The sequence below is a fragment of the Myotis brandtii genome, unplaced genomic scaffold (assembly GCF_000412655.1).
Source record: "Myotis brandtii unplaced genomic scaffold, ASM41265v1 scaffold115, whole genome shotgun sequence".
Taxonomy (NCBI): domain Eukaryota; kingdom Metazoa; phylum Chordata; class Mammalia; order Chiroptera; family Vespertilionidae; genus Myotis; species Myotis brandtii.
This window is the reverse complement of record NW_005353967.1, coordinates 2,053,125-2,065,445: the sequence shown is the minus strand read 5'-3', so window position 1 is coordinate 2,065,445 and position 12,321 is coordinate 2,053,125. Positions and strand designations below refer to the sequence as shown.

The 12,321-nt window shown below is 40.8% G+C and overlaps 1 protein-coding gene across 6 annotated transcripts in view; it reads left to right on the top strand.

Annotated features, from left to right (window-relative positions):
• ADCY2 (adenylate cyclase 2 (brain)) overlaps window positions 1-12,321 on the top strand; it is a 281,136-nt gene that overhangs the window by 198,232 nt on the left and 70,583 nt on the right. For all 6 annotated transcript variants that reach the window (XM_005858116.2, XM_014548519.1, XM_014548515.1 and 3 more), the window contains 3 exons: window positions 1,575-1,655; window positions 6,544-6,613; window positions 9,110-9,207. In XM_005858116.2, the coding sequence (XP_005858178.2) occupies window positions 1,575-1,655; window positions 6,544-6,613; window positions 9,110-9,207 (249 nt within the window). The remainder of the gene's footprint in view (window positions 1-1,574; window positions 1,656-6,543; window positions 6,614-9,109; window positions 9,208-12,321) is intronic.

The window sequence follows — 12,321 nt, the reverse complement described above, 5'->3', positions numbered from 1 at the left end:
AGGTTAGTAATTTTTGTCCAGATAATTAGTGAATACAAAGGTGAAAAATCATATGCATTTATTGACCACTGCATGTGCCATGCTTACTGCATTGACCGCTATACAGGCATTGCCCAAGCTAATCCCAAAACAGATTCACGAAGGCAATGCCATTGTTAGCCACCGGCATAACATTGAAGGATTTTGTTTTTCTGTGAATTCAAGGACCTACAACTGTTTCTTCTTAGACTTAGAGAGATTTTGAGAAAAAGCCACCAAATTGAAGTCAAGAAGCTCAAGTCCAGTGAAGGGCTGATTAAAAACAAAACGAAAAGTCTAAAGTGAAGATAGCTCCTCCCTGTAAATGAGAATTAGCCAGACTAGATGATTGCTAAAGTTCCTGGCTTTAAAAAAAAAAAAAGAAAAGATAAATAATTTGTCTTCTTCAAGCAGTTTGGAATATGACATGTCAATACCTCTTGACTCTGTATCTGCATCTGGGTCACTTAATATTATTCTGGTTTTGAACCAAGACTGTCCTTGGCCTGTTTAAAGAAGACAGGACTTGAAGACACAAATCCACAGATGCTGATGGAATTGCAATGCCCATCATCTCATTAATGATTATTCCGTGAGATTAATTACAGATAACTCTGACATTGTATATTGATTGGCTTTTCTTGTCTATATCTAGAGGCAGTTCTGAACTCATAAAAGTGTTATTTTTATTACAGAATAGAAAGTCTATTCAATCGGTAATTTAACCAACCAGAACACAGAGAAGCCATGTGCTCACTGCACATCCCACTCAGGGACCTGTCACACCTAGACTTAGGCACAGGCTGGTGCAGGCCAGTTGGCGAGGGCCAGCCTGTGTTTTCGTTCTTTGCAGGTGCTTAACTTTTTAAAACATTTATTGTTTTGGTTTTCTCATGCTAATTGTCAAATTAACCTTGTGAAACTCACTATGATTTTGGCTTAATTTATTTACAAAGCATATTACAGCTGAATGTTATTTGCTTCCACCACCAAGTGAGTGGTCTGCAAATATAAGTGGGGTTTTCTGTGAATTGCGCTTTCAAACACTGAGGGACATTTAAATACATACAATTAAGCTTTGATATGCCTAAAAAAACTGTAGTTCTTCAAATTCTTGAAAACAGACCAACGAAAACATGAACAAGGAATAACTATTTTGTCAACTAAACTGAATTTTTGCAGGGGAATTTCCAAGCCAGTGTGTTCTGTCATAAACTAAAGTTTATAAAGGCAACCAGTCAAGGGCTAATGTGTCTTGTAGGACAAAAAGTTCTTTCATCTCAAACACCAACCACCTATCCTTCAGTGTTGCTTTTGATTACCAAGAAAAATTTCACTCTAAGTGAAGTAAGGCCACATTTTACTGCACCAAAAACTCAAGTCGGTTCTGTCGATTCATAGAGTGGCTGCTGTTAATAAAGAAAAGGCTGTTCATGGATTCATTCTTTTTACTTGTTTAACAGAATTAAACAGAGGTTTTGGCATCATAGAAAAATTGGGTTAATGTTTAGTTTAGTAATAAGATTCTTACCCATTGCATTTCCTTTTTCATGTAGAACCAAGTCACAAAAGAAACGATTTGAAGAAGAATTGAATGAAAGGATGATTCAAGCAATTGATGGGATTAATGCACAAAAGTGAGTTCTTCTTAATCTTTAATTATCATTCATCCTGATAATTTCAGAGATGATATTTCAAACCCTATTATTTGAAAAGATTGTTATTTCCTGCCTAATAAACACTCTCCAAGTAAATTACTAATAAAAAGCATGAGATGTAAACATGGAGAGAAAAATCATAGCAAAATATGTTCAGGAGGTCATATGAAAGATCAATAGGAATTCCTTGTGGGAAAAACTTTAAGTTATAGTAAGTAGCACTATCCATTCAGAATGCATTTATTCCCATGCAAAACCAGAGAACATGGAGCTACCCATGTTCCAAATTGTGGAAGAGTGTTATGTATTAGAATCTGAATTCATGAGGGCACTGGGAAGAAGACCAGGTTTTTCTGAGGTGGGGGCACAATATTGTTCAGTCTATGAAGTCTATAAATTCTATGAATGTCTATTCAGTCTATGAATTGCTGTTGTAGTTTTAAATGGTCCAAGAAATGCCTTAAAAAATTAAAGAAAGTAGTGGCATTCATGGCCTGGACAGAACAGTCACATCCATCAGCCTCTGAAACCACACCAGGTGCATGTGCATTCAATAAATGTTTGTTGAATTAAGTTGTAGTGTAAACATCAGGAGGTCCAAATGAAAAGCTCCATGGAAAAGTTTCCATCCTTATGGAAACTGGACTATCTAATTTTTATCATGAAAGTTGACTCTTGAAAAATGTAAATGATTTTCACCTAGAACTCTGCCTCCAAAATTAAGTTGCACGTCTTTGCAAACTGTGTGCTTCTTCTACATTGTTCATTTTAAGTATTTGTTTTAAAATATTTATAGAGTTTATGAGAAAATTACATGACTGTGCATGTGTGTGTGTGTGTGTGTGTGTGTGTGTGTGTGTAATTGAATATATACCCAATAAAGTATCTTGGTCAGGCTACAGTTGTAATTCAGATATACTGGCACATTGAATTAACACCTGCCTAAAGATCCTTTATGTGCCCTAAATGCAACATGTGGCTTGAATTAAGTCATTTCCTCAAGTATCAGTCCAGTGTTCGTAGCTTACAAAACTCAGTGTTAGGTGCTAGGGACACAAGGAAAGAGAAACCTGGTCTTGAGCACTTCCTGCTACCTACAGGACACAGACAGATAGGTAACTGAAATCTGGACTGGAATTAGGGGGCTTTGCAACTTAATGATGAGCTGGTTTTATTTCCCCTTTATAAATTTCACTCATTTTATTTCCAAGCTTATATAATTCAGGAGCATTTTTAAATTAGATGTTTCTCAATAAAGAAAAAACTTTTAATAAGCTACCTGTATACATGATTCATAGTTTCATAAGTACACAGTTCTGGAAATGAGTATAGTAAAAATATATCTAAATTTTATTTTCTGTCCCTTTTCTATATTAACCAACCTTTGATTCCTCCAATTAGTCTCATAAAAGAGGACAATTACATATTTCTGCAGCTAATGTAATAATAAGAATTGCCAAAAATATCTGTTTCCCTGAATCTAAAGATTATACCCTTGAATCAAAAAGTATTATTGCCTGGTCAGCATGGCTCTGTGGTTGAGCATCAACCTATGGACCAGGAGGTCACAGTTCGATTCCCCATCAGGGCACGTGCCGGGTTGTGGGCTTGATCCCCAGTGGGGGGCACACGGAAGGCAGCCGATCAATGATTCTCCCTCATCATTGATTTTTCTATTTCTCTCTCCCTTTCTCTCTTCATCTCTAAAACCAATAAAAATACATATTTTTTAAGTATTGTTATATATAGTTCCCAGTTTTAATGGTGATTGTTCTGGGACACATTACTGACTTCTGTGCCCCGACTGAAAGTGCAAGTCTTGTCGTTGAGTCTTGTGGGACATTCACACTCATCATGGTCGGCACCATGAGAGTCTTCCTAACTCTCCAGGGGTTCCAGGCACAGCATATCCACATAGACCTGGAGATGTCCCTCCTCAGACGTGCTGGTCTCCAGGGGTAACTTGTCGTTAACGCAAATCTGAGACCTCATGTACACTAGGGGCCCTAACCTGAAATCAGTAAGTGACTGATTACTGGATAAAGTGTAACAGTTCACCTGGCCTTTTCTCCTGGATCCTCAAAGGCCTTCACCCTTTATTTCCCGAATGCCTCTCAAGGAGTCCAAATCCATAGGCAGATGCACAATGGATTGGAAAGTTCTATATTAATAAATTCGTGTGAATTGATTTTTGTTTGAACAGATGTAATTTTTTTTGGAATTTTATGTAAAATACTAGAGGCCCAGTGCACGAAATTCGTGCATGGGGTGGGGGGTGCGTCCCTCAGCCCAGCCTACACCCTCTTCAATCCGGGTCCCCTCGGGGGATGTCCGACTGCCTCTCACAATCCAGGACTGCTGGCTCCTAACTACTCACCTGCCTGCCTGATCACCCCTAACCCCTCTGCCTGCCTGCCTGATTGCCCCTAACTGCTCCCATACCGGCCCAATCGCCCCTAACTGCTCCCCTGCTGGCCTGATCACCCCTAACTGCCTCTGCCTCACCCCACACCCTGGACCCAGGATTCCCTCCTCCAGCCAGTCACAGGCACCCGGGACCTGGGCTTCCCTCCCTCTGGCTGGCCGCAGGCATCCAGGACCTGGGCCAGTCGCAGCTGCAGGAGACCATGGGCAGGCGGCTTCGCCTGGGCCACTTCTCCTGGGCCACAGCCGCAGGTGCCCAGGACTGCAGGGCAGGCAGCTTGTCCCTCTCTTGGGCTGCATCCACAGGTGCTGGCACCCAGGACCGCGGGGCGAGCGGCTTGTCCCTCTCCTGGGCCGCAGGCGCAGCCATTGGCACCCGGGACCACAGGGCGGGCGGCTTGTTTCTCTCCTGGGCCACAGGTGCAGATGCAGCTGCTGGTGCTCAGGACCACAGGGCAGGCAGCTTGTCCCTCTCCCAGGCCACAGGCACAGGTGCAGCCACTGGCACCCGGGACCACGGGGCGGGCAGCTTGTCCCTTTCCCGGGCCACATCCACAGACTCAGCCTCTGGTTCTCGGGACCATAGGGCTGGCAGCTTGTCCCTCTCCTGGGCCGCAGGCACAGGTGCAGCCACTGGCACTCAGGACCATGGGGCGGGCGACTTGTTCCTCTCCCAGGCCGCAGGCACAGGCACAGCCGCTGGCGCCCGGGCCGGGTGGGCAGCTTGTCCCTCTCCCAGGTCACAGCCTGGCTGGTCCCCATTCCTCTCTCTCAAGCTCATTTGTGCCTGGCTGGTCCCCCTTCCTCTCTCCCCAGTGTTGAGTATCTGAGCCATTAAGGCATGACGGCATGAGGGCGTGGCAACCATTTGCATATTAGCTCTTTACTATATAGGATTTTATCTCTAATGTTTTCATATATGTATATGTTCTCTCATCCTATATATAGATATAGATGTAGACATAAGGTTATATATACTTGTAGAAATATACATATCTATGCATATTCATTATCATTCAGGTTATTATATTTGTAATTATTAACATATTTAAGAGAAGTTAGGAAAGGAGAAATATAAATTCATCAGTTAATGACTCAAGCCAGTTGGTCATTATTGGTGTTTATTTTTAGATATTTTTCTTGGTGCACACATTTCAATTTTTTTCTTACTTAACTTTTTTTCAGAAAATATATGTTAATTTTATGGCTAAATGCATGATTATATCAGGCTCTGCGCACCCGGCTTGCTTGGTCATATGTCTGGTGTCTCCGCTTAGCTTGTGATTATATAGAGCATTCCAGTGAAAAGTTCTTTCATTAAGCTCTTTCTCTACTTCAACTACTTTCTTAAGATAGATTTTTGTGAGTCAATCAATAAGTAAGCATGGATACTTCCATATAATTTTTATTCTTTTAACATCTGAGTGACATGTATGTATTTATTCACATGTGTTTATGTTAACATAATATTAGTGATCTGAACTGCTTGATTCTTATATTAGTATTTTCAACTGATATTTTTGTAAAACATGTTCAAATACTATTTTTATTTTATAGAAATAAAAAAACCATAATGATGATTTTACTTATATGTGAAATCTAAAAAATGAAATAAATGAACAAACAGAACAGAAACAGACTCATAGACACAGAGAACACTTTGATGGTTGCCAAATGGAAGAGGGTTTGAGGGATGGGTGAAAAAGGTGTAGGGATTAAGAAGTACAAATTGGTAGTTACAATAGTCAAGGGGATGTGAAGTACATCATAGGGAATATAGTCAATAATATGTTAATAACTATGTGTGGTGTCAGATGGGTACTAGATTTATCATAGGGACCACTTCGTAAGTTATGTAAATGTCTAATCACTAGTCGCACACCTGAAACTAATATAATATTGTATGTCAACTGTAATTATATGTATTTAATTGAAAAAAATATTATAAAGAAAACAAAACATAGCATAACAATGAAAGTATTTTCAGTAAGGGTAAAAGAAGCAAAATCTCCTTGCCCAGAACTTGAAGGGACTCCAAATGGGTTTGAAGTTCTGTGATGTGTTGCTTGGTATAAACGCAGAAATACAGTGCTTCTCTGTGGACCAAATGCTTCAGGACATGACACTACCATGTGATTTCAGTAAAACATCAGGGAACACATTTAATAATGTACTTGAATCCCTAGTTATTTAATTAGGATAACTTGAGTTTCAAGCTGGTACAACAGATGGTTGTTAATATCAAATTTTCCAAGGAGGGCAGTGTGAATAGGAATATTATATTTGCGGATTCCATATCCAGTTATTTGGCATTGTACCTTTTTTAAAATATTCAATTTTGGATGATTTACAATAAAGAAGAATGCAAGTCACTTTTTTAAAAGTAGTTCCAGATGTTTGGTTGGAGGTTTGGTTTTATGATGTCTGCCCTTTTTATTTCTAGGCAATGGCTCAAGTCCGAAGACATTCAGAGAATCTCATTGCTTTTCTACAATAAAATACTGGAAAAAGAGGTAAGCTATATTTTTCTTTAAAATCAATCATTTTTTATGACATTTTAGTTTTTCAAATTTCTTCATGAAATTATACTCGTGTTTTTTCTTACTTGTGACATTTAAACTGCCTCTAGCTATATCCAACTCTTTCTACCTTTTCTACAATTCTTCCATGCATATATTGTTTTGTCATAGTTCTTGGAACCAAACTTCATCTCTGGCTAGTCATCATTCTCAATACTCCTGGTGGTATATGATGTCTGGAACACGTCTGAGATTGGGAGCTTAAAGAAAGGAGCGTGACCTAAACAAATTCTTCCTGATAAATTTACAGTGACTTTGCACAAATTATTTCAACTTTTTGACAAAAATATGAGATTTACAGTCAACGTGTTTGGGAGAATTAGGAACCTCAAACTTTTAGGTTTTGTTGCATCTAAATACTTTCACATTATGACTCATAAAGTAAGAGCTATTTCAGGCACACATAATAAGCAGACATTTAATTTTTACATGTCAAGTTTAACATGGATTTTCTAAAATGAATTAAATAATTATTATAGAAAGGACAACTGCTCTAGGTCAGCTTTATTTGATTTGCCTTTTGTTTTGTGTTGATACCAAAAAGGAACAAGTTAGAGGCGATTTTTATTATCCAACCATGTAATTACAGTCTTAGTTTGAACAAAAGCTACTGTATTTAAAATGCTATTAAGGGAATTCAGTTCATTGTTTTATGGTTATTGAACAGAAAAAATGAAATACCAAAATTTCTCCCAAAATTCATCAGGGTTGGATTATCCAGGGGTCCTCAAACTACGGCCCACGGGCCACATGCGGCCCGCCGAAAACATTTGTTTTTTTACTTCAAAATAAGATATGTGCAGTGTGCATAGGAATTTGTTCATAGTTTTTTTTTTAACTATAGTCCGGCCCTCCAACGGTCTGAGGGACAGTGAACTGGCCCCCTATTTAAAAAGTTTGAGGACCCCTGGATTATGCAGTTACACCAACATTTTCTTTTTTTACTAGTGGTCAAGAAGGTCAATTGTCTGCTTCTAAGTCAACATACTGACTACAGATAGTTTACCAAATTGATGTTTTATATAATTCATTACTATTATTTTGACCATTTTTTCCTTGAATAACTTTAACACATACTGATGGTTACTTAATGTGTAAATGGTAAAGTAGTCCCTTCCTGGTAGAAGTCCATCTCCTTTATTAATTCTATAACTCATAGCTCTGCACAAAGCCCAGCAGAAGGGAAAAGATAAGGATGTAATTGAATGCGTAGAATGTAATTACATTTCTGCGCTTTTGCTAATGTAGCTCCTTTATCAACATGTAAATTATCCCGGCTAGTAAGTCACAAAATTCATCAGAAAAACATTCTAGCAAATAGAAGGTGATTGTCGTTTTAAAATGCCACTTTTGCTGACATTGCCCATGAAGACATATTTGCAGAGGCCAACTTTCAGGCAAGGTTGAGAGAGCATTGAGATTTAAGCTTGCTTTTTGTCCATCTATCCCCAGCCTGCTCTTCAGCCCTGCAGGAAGGATACAAGGTAGCAAGGAAGCAAGGAAGAGAAACTTCAATTCACCACCCAGAGATCCAGCATCCCTCACTAAAACCCCAGTGGCTAAAACCCCAGCAATTCATACTATAACTTCCCATAACTTGGGGAGCAGTCTGTGCAGATACAGCTAATGCAGCCTGCCAGTATTGTCCGGGGGTCTCAATAGCATTGCCACAGAAACTTTATTTCCTTTCATTTTATTATAAAACTCTTTTGAGAAGCAGTATAGTCTCAGCTGCAACTTTGGCTGTCGTTTTTCCTGCATAACTCAGGCAGGGGCAGTCCCAGGTGGGCAGCTACACTGGTCAGTGTACAGTCCTGGGTGGGATCGAAAGCCACGTGGACAAGTGGAAAGAATCTCCATCAGCCAGGCTCAGACAAGTAAACAGAATGAATGTGGACCTAGACAAAGCCCGCTGGGCTTCTCTGGCTTGTAAATTTACACATTACCTCTAAGTAGCACTAAAATAAATAACAAAATAAAAGACTAAAACTAGTAAATTGAAGGAGGAAATTACATTTCCTCAGTAGCATTCAAAAGTGAAATATGTGAAAATTTATTTGCTTTCCCCAAATAACTGTGGGCAACAAGGGAACCAGGGCTCCCGCACAGTTCACTCAGTTCACTGGTCCATCAGTCACTCACTTGTCAGGTGCTCTCTCTCCTTGATGGAGTGATTGATTCAGTTACCTTTAAATGGGTTCCTGAACAGGCCGGCTTATATAAGTCACGGTCTTTGGAAGTTACAGCTCATTTGGAGGGAGGAAGTACTCATTGCTGGGGATGAACAGCCATCGTCCTTAGCTCGTTTGTGCCACAGTCTATAATGTAGGAGTGTGATGCATGAACTGGGTAGAGTTAGGCTGCTAGATGACTGCTTCAGCCCTTCTCTTACTGAACTGCCACTCACAGTTTCTTCCTTCTCCCCCTTAGTACCGAGCCACGGCACTGCCAGCGTTCAAATATTACGTGACCTGTGCTTGCCTCATTTTCTTCTGCATCTTTATCGTGCAGATTCTCGTGTTACCAAAGTAAGTGCATGTGGTTCTCCATTGGGATTCTCATCTGGTACCATCCTACTGGCCCATGATGCTTAAGGGTGTGAGGAGATGGTAGTTTCTAAACAGAGGGGTTATGTACCATGTCACAGTGATGGTGGAAGGGGTAGACCTCAGGATCTGTGAAGTTAAGTGGTCTCCATGCATCATGTTTAGTTATAGAAATATTGGATTTTCAAAGTGGACATGTGGATTCATGTTCCAGTGTTTCCTTCTGCTTTGATTTTCATATTACTCTGATGCCCAGCTTAAGAAATATAGCCCAGGAAAACTTTACCAAAAAAGGCAAAATTGCCCGATGTTGTTTCTAATATACAAATAACATCATTGTATATTGAAAGGACAAAACCTGCTCTGGGCACACTTAGCCCACCCATTCATTCTGATTTCACAGTCTTCTCCATGAAGTCCAGGCCCTGCCCCCATCTCTGATTGTTACAGGTCACTGTCCACCTCGCCTCTCCCAGGACAGACCTGAAACAGACAGGAGAAACCGGGTGAGCTGGATTTCACAGGTTCACACTTTGGGGTGGACTCCTGCTAGTCACACCTATTGGTGAAAATCCAGTCACTCTATGATTCCTGGATTGTCTTTCTCCCTCACCTTCTTAATGAATGAAGTGTACACCAACTGACTTCCTTTAAAGAAACAGATTTTTCCCATTCTACAGTCTAAAAGAAAAAGAAAACAAATCTCTTGTCTTTTGATAACTGGGGATATAGACATAAATTTTAAGATAAATGTTCTTTCCCCTTATTATTGCCTACTCTGTTAAGGCAAAACAATCATTTTTAATTTAGTATAATTTAGAGCATTTGCGTTTAACTTCTGGGGCACAGCCAGCATTTGTGGGCAACTTGAATTGCTAAGGCTGGGTTACATTTTGTCTCATTGATAGAAAGCAAACTAGAAATGAAAAGTCTGTCTTTCTCTCTGTACTCGAGAGGATATTCTTCTGAACACTGAGCCCATTCAAAGGCTTTATAGAAATAAAACAAATCAAAATATTACTCATATATGTACAATCCAAAACTATCAGACCCCTTTTAGGAAAGGGTTCCCACTAGATTTCCCCTTCCCCATAAGTTAGCATTAAAATACGTGGGCCAATTGAGTTCTTCTAAAACTTAAGTGAAATTTGCTAATGTCAACTTACAAGTTTTTTATTTTTAAAAAAGTTAACGTTGGTAGGAGCATCGTCCCATACAACAAAAAGGTTGTGAGTTTGATTCCGGTCAGGGCACATACCTAGATTGAAAGGTCAGTTCCTGGTCTGGGCATGTGCAGGAGGCGACTGATTGATGTTTCACTCTCTCCCTCTCCCTTTCTCTTTCTCTGAAATCAATGGAAGCATATCCTCAGGTGAGGATAAAAAAAAAGTTCTTACATCTCTGTCATGTATTTGGATTAATAATTTATACAATCTTATCAGAGAGCAAAATAATAAAACATTCTCTTTTTTAAAAAAAAGTTATATAGATGATACAAGTACTACCAAGGGAAATGGACCCTTATTATTACTCTCAAGTAGATAAATTCATTCATTTTTCTGTATCTTCCTAATAAGTATTTTTTATATTTTCTACATCATAATTAGTTTATCACTCACTGGAAGGAGTTGGAAGAGAGGAAAGTGAGTCAGCATTTTAAAAGATGATGTCAAAGATGCCCTAGCTGGTTTGGCTCAGTGGATAGAGTGTCGGCATCCAGACCAAAGGGTCCTGGATTTGATTCCAGTCATGGGCATGTACCTTGGTTATAGGCTCCTCCCCAGCCCGGGCTCTGGTGGGGGCTCATGTAGGAGGCAACCAATCGATGTGTTTCTCTCACATTGATGTTTCCCTCTGTCTTTCCCTCTTTCTTCCACTCTCCCTAAAAATCAATGGAAAAATATCCTCAGATGAGGATTAACAACAACAAAAAAAAAGATGAAGTCAAAGATGACAGACTTCCAGGGACCAAGAAGAACATTTCATGGCATTATACTTTTAAAAGGAGATGTCTGCTCTGTCGTTGCTTTTATTTTCGTGTCTCTCTTTTATTGCATTGTTTATTTATGAGGACCCATACATATGTTATTTAATTATGGCAGTCCATTCTCTCAGGTATCATCACCAGTTATTATGTGTTTCTTTAGCAACAAGTTAGACTTCGAGTGTGAACATTGCGAAATCTGTGCTGGTTGCATTTCCCTCTTTGTGTTGGCAGTCAGAAAGTTCAGAGGAAGGCCTGCGGGCTCCTCAAATAAAGAGTTGAAACTTGAGTGTGTGTGTGTGTGTGTGTGTGTGTGTGTGTGTGTCACTCACTGAATGACTTATTACAGGGAAAGGACACGTTAAAATTAGCCTAAGGAAGAGACACATAGGGCAGAGTCTGGAAGGGGCCCAAATGCAGAGCTTCTGGCTGTTCTCTCCCAAGGGATTACCTTCTCCCAGCCACCATGTATGGCAATACCCACCAAGTGTCGTCAACCAGGGAAGCTCACCCAAACCTTTGGTGTCCAGAATTTTTATTGAGGCTCAATCACGTTCTGCCCATGTGACTGCCTGTTGGTCTCCAGCCTCCTCCTGATATGGGGCTAACATATTGAGTCTCCAGTCCCTTCATAGTTGAGAACTGCACCTCCTGTACCAGCTTTATATTGTACTAGAGGCCCGGGGCACTAAAATTTGTGCCCTGGGGGGGGGGGGGGGGTCCCTCAGCCCGGCCTGTGCCCTCTCGCAGTCTGGGACCCCTCGGGAGATAACGAACTGCTGGCTTAGGCCTGCTCCCGGGTGGCAGAGGGCAAGCCCAATCCCTAAGTGCAGTCCCTGGTCAGGCTCAGAGCAGGGCCGATTGGGGAGTTGGGGCACCGCCCCGTCATGCACAGAGCAGGGCGGATCGGGAGGTTGCGATGCCACCCTCAGTCACGCTCAGGGTAGGGCCGATTGGGGGGTTGGGGCACCGCCCCCTGTCACACTCAAGGCAGGGTCGATGGGGAGGTTGCGGCGCCACCCCTTGTCACGCACAGAGCAGGGCTGATCAGGGGGTTGGGGCACCTTCCCCTGTCATGAACAGAGCAGGGCAGATAGGGAGGTTGTGGCCCC